General features: G+C 32.3%; 1 protein-coding gene and 1 long non-coding RNA gene across 2 annotated transcripts; both read left to right on the plus strand.

The window, feature by feature from the left end:
• The first annotated feature begins 818 nt into the window (after positions 1 to 818).
• Positions 819 to 4,191, plus strand: LOC145320193 (uncharacterized). The gene is made up of 4 exons (XM_080162632.1): positions 819 to 945; positions 2,521 to 2,582; positions 3,574 to 3,733; positions 4,130 to 4,191. Exons 1-4 carry the CDS (start codon positions 873 to 875, stop codon positions 4,189 to 4,191), a joined length of 357 nt encoding a protein of 118 aa, XP_080018758.1. The 5' UTR covers positions 819 to 872.
• A 560-nt stretch (positions 4,192 to 4,751) lies between these two features.
• On the plus strand, positions 4,752 to 12,142 carry LOC145320375 (uncharacterized). Its single transcript, XR_013880176.1, has 8 exons — positions 4,752 to 4,890; positions 5,402 to 5,463; positions 5,864 to 5,912; positions 9,876 to 9,949; positions 10,717 to 10,762; positions 11,164 to 11,209; positions 11,642 to 11,699; positions 12,037 to 12,142. It is a non-coding gene; the product is annotated as an uncharacterized LOC145320375 (long non-coding RNA).
• Positions 12,143 to 12,473: the final 331 nt, after the last annotated feature.

A 12,473-nucleotide genomic window follows, 5' to 3' on the forward strand; every position in this document is an offset into this window, starting at 1 on the left:
ACTACAAAATAATATACATAATTATATATATATATATGTATTTATATATAAATATGTATATACAAATCCATGACAAAATCATATGATAATAAAATTCCACCTTAGTATTATTCTCCCCAGTGAATGGTTATCAACAAACAACCAAAGACAGTATAAAAATACACAAAAAGGAAAAATTTCAGCCATTCAATCGTTCAGTAGTCATTTGGTTGCATACAGACTAAATTAAATATTATGCCTACACATTTTAAAATGACAGTCTCTCTAACCGTATGATATAAATTTTTTTTTTATTTTTTCAGATGGTTAAAAATGGGAATTGATTCGGAAAGTATTTTATTTTTAAAAATGCAGATCTTACACGAGTAGTAACAAACGCTTTGTTAAAATCAAGCTGACATTTATAAAAGTATTATGTATTTTTTTCATACAAAAGTTTGCATCTTCAAAAGGAGAAAAAAAAATTGGGTGGGGGTGTTATTCTTTCTAGGGGTTATTACCCTCCCCAAATTAGTTATAAACCTGTCTCTGGGCATATGAGGTAGTTCACTGTTAAGAAGAATCATATCAGTTTAGCAGTTAACAAGATCATTCGCTACAAACATATATACAGATAAAAAATACAGACAGCCATTATGTTACTTACTTTTATATTAAAATTAAAAACCTAAGCTGGATCTTTAAATCATTTTAGTGGTGAGCCAAATCGGGGTGAGCCAACTTTCCACCAATGAGAGCACAGCATTTTATGAAATGCCGCGCTGTGATTGGCTGAAATTCGGCTCACCCCGATCTGGCTTACCACTAAAATGATTTAAAGATCCAGCTCTAAATTGTAACCGCTGTCATATCTTTAGGAGGAAAACAGAAGTATGAGTAAAAGTAGTTTCGGCGGAGAAACTGATTATTCTACGGAGAGTAATCAAAGGTCGTCTTCTAATTCAGGTTTAAAATGCTTTAAATTATTACTAGCGGTTACGCCCCCTAGAAGCCTCTAGGGGCACTGCACTGGTAGGAGAAGGAAAAGTCGACCCAAAGAAGATAAAGTATAGAATAGAATCCAGGTAGAAGATTCTGCCTGGCTAGCCTAAAGTAAAATTGGAACTTTTAAAAGACCAAAACGGCTATAAGGCTGTTAGTATATTACATGATTTCAGTAATTATACAGAAAAAAAATTTAAAATAAATTCCTTTTGCAACAATTTACTAAAAGCCATATAGCCGAGCATTCAGCTTTCTCTTCCCTATTCACAATGGATAAAATTGAATTTTATGTTCAAAGCCTTAAAAATTTTACTAAAGTAAGAAAATTATTTTTACTAAGTTTTTCATAAATATTGGTCTCAGAATTTATAGTATAGGTTGCGCTGCTAAGTTTGTTTTCAAACAGCTGATTTATACATACTAGCAACTACATTCATACATTGAGGTAGGAGAGGGGGGGGGGGGAAGGAAGGGGTTGACCCTTTATAATTATAAATGTGGTCAATCAAACTTTTCAAAATAAACAAATTACTGAACATTGCATCCTATAGTATTTGTTTAAACCAACCAAGCAACAATTGCTGTAATCACTTCCATATGAGGTGTGTACAAGAGATGTTAATTTTAACTAGATTCTGTATATATTAAGGGTCAAAGAGTACCTACTATCCACTGATTATGATATTAATATATTTTAAAGTCAATTCTTACAAGACACAATGCAAAATTTAAAGGCCTGAAGATGAAAGAAATATTTAACAGAATATATTTAAGATTTTGAAACAATTAAACTTTTCTAGTTTATCCAACTAGTCATTGTGATTTGTACTTTAGAATTATTGTCTTCACTGCGCAAGTCAAAGATTCCTTCAAATTTTCCAGAAATATTTAGGGTTTTTATTTCTATTCCTCCTTATTCTATGAGTCGACCTCATCCTATTTTAAATTTGACAGTTATAAAAATTATTTTTGGGTGGAGAGGGGGTGAAGACACCATCTCGAAAAATAGTTTAAAATCGGTTCAGCGGTAGCGAGATCCTTCTGGACAGACAAAAAACACTTACTACTTTACATAATAGGATATTAAAACATGAAAGATTACGTCCAATAGAAGCAAAAACTTATGTAACATTAAGCTTAACATTTGGACATGCTTGAAGAGTGATTGAGAGTTTAAAGGTAGAGGGATAGGGAAAAGAAAATTGATACAGATGATACCAATATTACCAGAGCTAAATTTTGATGAAGAAGGACAACAGTGTTATAAAATTGTAAGACATATACAAATGATTTGTTACTAAACCTGCCCACAAGGCCCGAAAAAGCAATATAATGTCTGTAAGTCTTCTAAAATTGATTTCAGAGAAGTTTGATAATCCAAACATATTTTTAGGACGTTGATAAATTGCTTTCCCCCACACATATTTTTAATGCTAATACAATTTAGAAATGTGCATCCCAAACCCTTAAAGTTAAAATTAATTTACTTACATTTAAATTTAATAATTAAGCCATTACAAATATTTTTTAATTCAGTGGATGCAAGTACCTACAGCGTTTTTACACTTTGCTTTCCTGGATGTAATAAAGCTGTAAAGGTAATCATTTCATTAGAAATTTTGATAGAAGATTTAAATTATTTTTTGTAACCCCGCAAAGGTCGTGCAATTATAGATTTGGTTTTATGATTTACAAAGATTTGGCACTTTACCAAAGTAAGTATTACACCGTAGTTTAGTCAGGACTGACAATAGTAAGGTCATATACAGTAAAGAACACTGGTTAAAATTCAGGGTTCTAAAGGGATAAGACAATGGCCGATAAACTGATGTACATATCGAAAGATGATAAAAATAAGTTGTTGAAACGTTTGAACACTCAACTCAATAATCCAATCAATCAAAATGCACCAAAGTCCCCAAAGTGATTAAGCTAACGAATAAGACGCTATTATAAAACTTTGGGGGCTAGTGTAATGAACAGCCCATTGTCCCTCTCTCTCCATACCCTTAATTCATAACCATAAAAATAAATGTCTGGAAATTTCCTACAACAAATTCATTAATTGCAGTACATAAAGTTTTGATGTAAAAAATAAAAAGCTGTTATCAATATGACAAATTTTAGCAAACAAGGTTATTTAATATGGAATATTCTACTCAAGTTTTTTTCCCATTAATTAATACGATTATCATTTTTTATAGAACAGTTTACTCTAACTTTTAACAATTTAAAATCTTAACCATAACATAAAAAAAATTAGAAAATACTACTGCTTCATAACGAAATATATTTCAAAGAAAAAAATCTTCATTGTCAATCGCAGCTGTAATAGAAAACAACATAAATAAATGAAAAAAAAGCTTTGACAATTATACAAGAAGAGTCAAATTGTTCAAATATATCATAAAGAAAGCACAGCTACTGTATAGAGGTCAAACTATTATTTATTCTAAACTTACTCCCTTGCCAAAAAGCAAATAACTTAAAAAGCAGAATTATTAAAACTGTATAAAGAGTATAGAAGTATTTTTTGTTTGAATGTCTTTCTTGTGTAAATTCTATGGCTAAGGTTAATGTTTAATTCAGGATGATTGTAGCGCAGCAAGTAATAGTTCATCCAACCACCAGTTTTCAGATCTTGACGCCAAGTTGTGCCTGAAATTGGCGGCAATAGAATCATCCTCTTCACTTTCATCTCTGGCAACTTCTAATGCTTCGCAAGCATCTTTTACTGATTCGGATACACGTAACGTTGCAGCGCAGATACTCTTTAAGTTGGATATCCCGCATTTGTCTAATATGAAGAGTTTGAATACAGTTTATATGGCTGATTGTCGTTTGGAAATTGCTTTTATTGAATATTTAACGTGATTGCTAATACTATGGTGTGTATATTTAGTACCCAGTCTTCTGGATTCTGTGTAAGTTTTACAACGGTGAACACTGTGAATGGTCAGACGTATGGACGGATATATCCTAATACATATATTTATATATATACAGCTTCGCTTCCTTGATTATAAGCAAGAACAGGATCATGTATAATATAACGAGTATTTGACTAAAAGGTCTAAATAGAACTTACATCTTCACTTTTATGAGGTATGGATATTGTTAACAAATTGAAAACATTTTTGTTTAGGTTTCAATTATGTATATAAAACTGGCGAAAATAATGGTACGATTGGAAATCATCAGCAGTAAGCTTTAATAATATTAATTATATCCTTATACTAAAGTAACAGGATGTCTGTTTGTCTGTGTGGTTGTAACGAAGGATCTTGCTAACCGCTGACATGATCGGGTTCTCCTTAACAGGGTAGCTTCTCATAGGTCCCGGGAAGGTTTATAACTATTTTGGAGGAGGGTACCACCACCCTTCCAAGAGAAATCATAAAAAAAATATAAAAAAAATTGAAATATTCCTGCCGCATAGTGTCGCTAGCGTAGTGGCGCTGCGTAGAGACATGAATTTAACAGCTGATCGTAACATAGACAAATTATTTCTCAAATTAGAAATTTAAAATATAAAAAAAAACATTTAAATGCCACTAGAGGCATCTAGGGGCGTAGCTGCTAGTTTAGAATATAACAGTTACGGTAGTAAAGCTAATATACAAGCCACATATGTACGTTGGTCTGTCTGTCTGAATGTTAAAATAATACTATGGTAGATTATCTTAAATTACATTGTTTTCGCCCTTCATGACATTGCAATACTTTTGTTTGTATAAAAATCTATTTTGCCCAAGTTTAATTATATTTGATATGTTGGCTAGTTTTTTTAGAAACTTACTTATAATTAGAAATAATCGTTCGTGATTTTTTAATTTGTTTAAATTTAATAGCAAAAATGATCATGTCTGCCCAGAGTTTCTGACCCATTTTAGACGCAGTTTACAGGTGATTTATAAAGCCATTCAATAACAAATTCAGGTCAATGTTTATATATTACAATTCTATTATTTTAAAAGTCCTAACTTGGCTTTTTTGTGCTTTGAAAGCAATGATTTTTCCTTTTACAAGGACTAAAACAATTAAAGTATTTAAAATCTGGTTTACCGTAAAAGAAGCTTATAAATGCAAAACGTTATGCCTATTAACATGATAATCCTTGGTGTTTATAATATGATTTATTGACACATTACAAACTGTCCCAATTTTGTATAACTTTTGCGGAACAAGTTCCATTTACGTCATATTTTTCTTTCCCGAAAAAGGGAAGAGGGAAAGAAAAAAAAGGGAAGGGGGGAAGAAAAAAGAGATGGGAGAAAAGGGGGTTTTCCCCATCTCTTTTGAAGAGATTTTCTTCCCCCCTTCTCTTTTTCGGGAAAGAAAAATATGACGTAACTAGAACATGTTCCGCAAAAGTTATACAAAATTGGGACAGTTTGTAATGTGTCTGATTTATTAGGTGCTGAATGCAGAAGAGCTTGTATGTGTTGGAGCCAAATCTCTTGCCAATTCGTTAAACAGGTATTTTTTCTCATGTTTTATAACTAGGCAATTAATAGGTAATCCTTTTATTTAAAAAAACTAAATCTAGTTAATTGAACATTATCTTTCTGTTCCTTTACCAATCATGCCATCCCAATCAGTTGCGTGCGCAGTGATTCGCATAAAGTGGTTTACTTATTACTTATAAAAGTGAAAAATAGGAAGGAAGCTCTTTCTAAAAGGACGGGATTAGTGCATTTCCCTTCGGGATTTTGCCGGTCCTAAAAGTTCAGTGCCCGCTGGATTTCCTAACCTAAAGCAAAACAACAACACACGTGAAATGAAACCCCAGTGCCTAGTTTTGCTCGACTAGGCACTTAGAGGGAAACTGCACAATCTACTTTTCCAATTTAGTAATATCTTGTTAATTTTTTTTCAGTTCATATTCTGAGTCCAATATATTTCAATCTCAAGCACATGTAGCAAAGGTAATCGATATATATATTTGTATGACGTCATTTTTATTAGGCAGTATAAGCTGCTTCTACGATTCTGGATAAATTAAAACTTGTTGCCTGCAGCTGAGTTAGTTTAAGGTTGTGGCTAAGGGCTAGTGCGGCTTAAACGGCTGATTCTTCCTCCAGCTTAGTCTGAACTGCACGGATGACTGCGGCCACGGGTCAAGCTTCTAAAATCCGCGTTACTGCGAATGGCTAAATTGGTGGCTGAATAGACCGTAAGGATCGGAGCTGCATGTAGCTAAGGGTGCCGAGCCCTGATTATATTACAAATATATTTAATATTTATTAGGAAAATTATTTTGAAAAGATTAGCTACAGACATGATGAGAAGTAATGACTGCAAATAGTAAAATTTAAACTTATTTCAACTAACTAAACAACTAACTAAACTAACAAGGATAATAATCTCCATACGTAGGCCAGCTTTTAGAATTTAGCAGGTGGTGTTATAGAATCCCTAAAAATGACACTATTGAACAAGAACTAAATTTTGAGATGCTGTGAGTATTGGTTTAAAAAATATGACGTAACAAAAAAAATTAGCCAATGAGAGGCCGTTATTGACCAATGGCGGCATGCGTAGTGGACTCTCATTGGCTAATTTTTTTTGTTACGTCATATTTTTTAAACCAATACTCACAGCATCAATTTTGAGTTTTGAAGTTTATCATTAAACAAAGACAATAATAGTTATTTCTCGCATCGTAAATTAAACGGCTTTCCGCGGATATAGAATGTACAATTATGAGATTAAAACCAGTTTTTTTAGCCCCGAGGTGCCGAAGGTATCTAGGGTCTTTGCCCCAAGAAGTTTGATCAAACCAATTTTTCGTATTTTAGATTTAAAATAAAAATAAAAATTCTTTGGGGGGGACGGAGATTTTTTTTTTGGGGGGGGGGAGTCGACCCCACTATTTTGATTTTAGTTTTAAAAAGAAATTTATTTTTTTAGGGGGGGGGTATTTAAATAGTTATAAACCTTCCCGGGACCTATTAGAAGCTACCCTGTAAAGGAGAACCCGATCGGTTAAGCGGTTAGCGAGATCCTTTGCTACAAACAAACAGACAGACAAACAGACAAACAAACAGACAGACAGACAGACATCGTTCTACTTTGTATTATAGATTGACGTAGTACGTTTGGACAACAGCATGACTATAGAGCAGCTGTTCTACTTAGATTGTATTCAGCAGATGTTTAACTGACAATAATATGCAAAAAAATTTAGAATATGATCACTAAAAGTCGCAAGAGAAACCTATTGACCCTAAAATATGAGATAATAAAATTTTCCAAATGCAAATTTTAACAAGACAGGGTATACAATATACAAGAATGAGATGATCTATATTGACATAGCTGGTGGCAAAATGAAATGCAACGGAAGGAAGGTGCCGACTCCTCATTAAAATGGGGAAAAACTGCCTTTTTCCCCCATCCCCTAACGCCCTTTGTGTATCGCTGTGCACGCCCAAGTTTAAAAAACTATGAAAAATAGAAAGGAAAAAAGAAAGAATTACTATTGACAACAAGATATATGACAAGGACAGACAGATGAAAGATTTAGACAATAACCAATGAAAGACATACATAAAATTGACATGTCATAGACAGATGGAAAGGAATAGGTCGTAGACAGATATATGTAACAAAACAAGGATGACAACATCCATAAAAGCGAAGCACTGAAACGGTAGGACAAACGAACACTAACACTTGTATACTAGTGTCAGAACTGAATAATCAGAATATAAATGTAAGCAAAATTTTAGGTAAAATTGTTGAAAAACTGCTTGATACAGAATAATGTTTATGGACATACTTACATTTTTAGGACTTGATTATAGAGTTGCTTCGCATATAATATTGTACTTTGTTGTTACAGGAATCAGTATACCCAAAATCAGATCAATCGGATTATTTGATCACATAAAAATTTGTTGTTAAAAAAGTAAAAAAATTAACATGTTTAAAATGGACGTACGGACATTCTGGTTATGATTATAGAGTTGCTACGCTTTCTAAATCGTACCTAACTACTACAGGAATCACCATGCAAAGTTTGAAATCAATAGGACAATTCTAACATGCCTAAATTAGCGAAAAAAGCTATCCGTTACGGACGGACGTACGGATGGACCGACCCTAATTATAGAAAAGCTTCGCTTTAAAAAGACCCAAAGGACAAAATAAAGACATAGACAAATGAACGTTACAATACATATGAATGTAGATATACATTTTGTCACATATACAAGCTCCTACAAAAATATAAACATGTAAAGTTAGGGAAGAGCACTAGATTATAGAGTAGCTTGCCTCTTTAAATACATACATTGTTAACAACTATATATGCTCTTGTTCAAAAGAGATAAAGGATCCATAGATTTCGCTCAGTTGGTGTATATAAACTATACCATTTATTAAAAAATGCCGCTGTTCACAATTTTTGATGAAAAATTTGATAAAAAACCAAAACTTTACCTGAAAAGTATCAAATATATCCAAATGAAAAATTATAAGGATTAAGTAAATAAGATATTTTTTTCTAAAGATGGCAAGTTTTTAAGATTATTATTTCTGGTAATTTTTGCTACCTAAAAGACTTTTAAAATAGTCCTAATATTTGAGTAATGGTGCTTTCGTGCAAAGTGTATGTTGAGCAATTACAATCCCCCCACCCCTTTAAAATAGATTGAATATAGGGATTTGACATCACAATATGAACTAGGGGGTTTCATTGGTAAACAAGTTACTTATTTGGTGTGTAAAATCCGAAGTAAGTTTTCTATCTTATATTGTTTCTTTTATTGAACTCCAATAAGATAAAATCTATGGGTCCTAACAACTCTTTTACGTATTGTAAAACAGAATAAGAAATAAACTTGTTAATGCCTTTTCAAGCCACACAGTATAAAAACTGTATAAACCCCAAGTGATACATTTAAATTAGATAAAACAGACTTAGAAGTAAAAACATTAATGTCTTTTTCTTTCTAAATATGCCGTCATGTAAAAGTTGATATGCTTTGCATTTTAACAAGATTGAAATCATTTATATGTAGCGTATCATAGAAATTGTACACTAATTATTTATTTATTTTAATATCAGGAAAAGAAAATAAGAAGGGAGGACATAATAACAAATATTTTTTTACTTTAAATAGAAAAAGGAAAAGTTAGATTAAAACGTAAATAAATGTGATGCGTTTGTACAAACTTATTATTCGATTATACATATTATTATGTATATTAGCTTTTCTTATTTTTTTATTGATAATTTGTTAATAGGCTAATTCAGGGCTCATTTTATAGACATATAGATTTTATCGGGTATAGAGGCGATTCTTCGTATTTTCACAGTAGCTTTTCTCCTATTTCAAGCCACTGCGGGGGGCTCTAAGCCTCTAACCTTCCGGGCCAATTGCCTAACCCTGTGGGGCAATCACCTAACCCAATATAACCTAACCTAACCTAAAATAACATATAAAAAGCCATTTTAAAAATACGACGAATCGCTCATTAAGGGGCGTTGGCATGAAAGTGACTATTCCCATTTTATCTAGTTCAGAAAAAAAGTTTATTTACTAAAGTGTAAAAAAAACCCTAATATAAATACAATTTTTATAAGCAGTAATTTAGTTATAATTTGACCTTTTTCTTTTCTTTCCATCTGGCTAATAAAACGACTATATTAGCAATGCAGAGCTGGATCTTTAAATCGTTTAGTAATGCGCTAAATCAGGGCGATCCAGTTCGGCGCACCTAGATATTATTAGATTTCAATCTTTAAATCAAAATGGAATGGGCGAATCAGCGCGCCTAGTGGTGAACTGGATCGCCCCGATTTAGCGCACCACTAAACGATTTAAAGATCCAGCTCAGCTAAAATTAAGGACAATATCCACGTTTTACATATTTGTTTTTAGGCATTATTCAGTGCCTATCCAGATCATGATAAAGAAATACTTCTCTCCTCTCCTGCTTTATCCATGGCTCTAAGGTATTGCTTCTTCTAGAAACTAATTTTTTTTAAGTAAAGATTTTTTATAAATAGGGTCAGTACTTTTTGACATCAAATATTTGTATGTTAAAATTATCCTGTTTATATGATTTTTGGAATACTGATTCCTATAACAACAAGGTACAATGTCAAGCATCTCAATAATCAAGTTCTAAAATGTAAGTATGTCTTAAACAGTGTAATGTATTTAAGCAGTCTTGCAACAAATTTACTTACAATTTAGTTTTGACTTATTATTCTGCTTATTCAGTTCTGACACTCTACAAGTTTTAATGTTCGTTTGTCCCTAGCTTTATATCTGAGCTTCGCTTTTATGAATGTTGTCATCATTGTTAGTTTTGAAGCCAATGAAAGTGTCTCCTAAAAAGTGTTACAACGTTCGGCAAAAATATTCCAATTGACGTCATATCAGTTGGAAATATGGAACCTAGTAATAGTGTCTAACTTTTTATCTTTGTGACGTAACAAAAATCCATCTCTTTTTTAGGGGTTTCCTTTCCCACCTCCCCTCTCATCCTTCGATTTTTGTTACGTCACAAAGATAAAAAGTTAGACACTATTACTAGGTTCGAAATATGACGATTTGGATACTTCGGCCAAAAGTTCTTTTATGTGTTTCCTTTTTAGAAGACACTTTTACCAGCTTCGAGCCTATTCACTTTAACATTTCTACTTTATTTCCATCAGTACGGATAATGAGTAAGGTTTTGAGATTTTAATTTATTTATATTTTTATCTTTTTATAGGAGTTGTTATGAGGACACAACTAAAGAAATTGTTCTGCCAATAGAAGTAAGATTTGAGATAACATCATCATCTTCAAGTTTTATATCTATTATCTAAATTTCACAGATTTATCACAGCGCAGCTACTTTACAACTATGGTATGTGAAACCGTCTGTATTTTTATAAAATGCTCTACAAAGAAGCATATGCAATGGCATGACTGTTTGTATATTAGGAAAGGATCAAATGCTAAAATATAATTGTTTATAAGTGCCTAGCGAGCAAGGAACCACTTTATTATTTTTAAAATAAATTTAACATTGGAAAAAAGGGGTATTTTCTATTTATGCCTAATCCCTTCGGGGAGCCTAAACCTATGGTGCCTGAACATATTACATTTTAAGCAAAAATATTTTTTATTCAACTTGCTGCGCTACTTATATGTATACATTATTATATATGTTTAGGTAATTATGGGATATATAACACCAGTAAATGACGTAGAAGAATTGGGTAAGACGTAATTTAAAATTGAAAGGATTTAACCATTAGAAAAAGTATTTTTGATTTACCTCTATACTATATTTGTGATAAACCATTAGAGCAAAATACTAGAGGTCGACTGGGTTAAATAACTGTATGTCCCCATCCCAAGGACCTTGTACCGACACTCAATTGGGTCTTTGAATATCAACGTATAGTGTCGTGAATATTAATACAGCCAAGTAGTACAAAAATAATTTGCTAGCAGACGAAAAAGGTCCTAGGAAAACGGAGGCAGGTAGTTATATGTATTTACATCAATACTATAGATATGTTGTTAAACCTGTTTTATGAATTAACTATGACAAACTAATTGGTTTAGCTATTTCAGAGATCTGTTGAAAAACACTTTTACTACTTTAAGATATAATACTTACTTTTTTAAAAGCATGTTATTTTCAGTATTTGTTTCCAAGGCAGAAATAAAACGTCACCTCACTTTAGTAGATTCTATTGATAGGTAACTTAATTTTAATTAGTTGGATGAACTGTAAAAAAAAATTAAACAAAAATGTATGGCTAAAATAAATAGTGACACCACTAACATTGACATCACCCTACAGATACTTAGTTGTCACCAACGAAAGGACCACCCCTTAGCTTTCCAAAATTCAGTATTAAACTGTTAAGTGGAATTTTGACCTAACAACCGACAAATAGATTTTTAAAAACTGATAAGTTGTTCCTGAAGTTTAATGACCAATTTTCAATTGATGTCCGTTGGACATAGACATATAAAACCTGCAAGTTAAGTATATACTATCTAGACCGTTGTTAAGTTTTTAATTTGATTTTAGAATGTTGGCTGTTTCTGATGTGGATGGTAAAACTCATGTAGACCCAAAATATTTACAATTTGCTACCTCAAACAATTGAATAAAACAAAGATACTTATATTAATAACAAATCAGACATAGACCGCACGTTCAGTGATTATGAAAAGAAGTCCTTGAAATTTGAAAGAGAAGAGAGAAAGATATTGAAGATATTGAAAATCACAAAACCTTCATATCTATAATACAAAGTAGCTTGATGTCTGTCCGTCTGTCCGTCTGTCCGTCTGTCTGTCTGTCTGTCCCTTAAGATCTCGGTAACCACTGAACCGATTGGATTCTACTCTTTAGGGTATATACCTATTGGTCCTGTGGTGGTTTTAAGCTATTTTCTTGGGGGATGGGACACCTAACCCCCCAAAAAACAAAACAAAATCCCCCCTATTTTTTTTTTTTTTTTT

Source organism: Acartia tonsa, chromosome 5 (assembly GCF_053477335.1).
Source record: "Acartia tonsa isolate MP-2025a chromosome 5, ASM5347733v1, whole genome shotgun sequence".
NCBI lineage: Eukaryota > Metazoa > Arthropoda > Copepoda > Calanoida > Acartiidae > Acartia > Acartia tonsa.

Excerpts from the sequence above, each read along its gene's own strand:
- LOC145320193 (XM_080162632.1), top strand. The coding sequence starts at position 873 with ATGAGTAAAAGTAGTTTCGGCGGAGAAACTGATTATTCTACGGAGAGT. Across the intron at positions 946-2,520 it reads AAGGTCGTCTTCTAATTCAG|TGGATGCAAGTACCTACAGC; the intron begins GTTTAAAATGCT and ends TTTTTAATTCAG. Across the intron at positions 3,734-4,129 it reads TTTTACTGATTCGGATACAC|GTTTCAATTATGTATATAAA; the intron begins GTAACGTTGCAG and ends ATTTTTGTTTAG.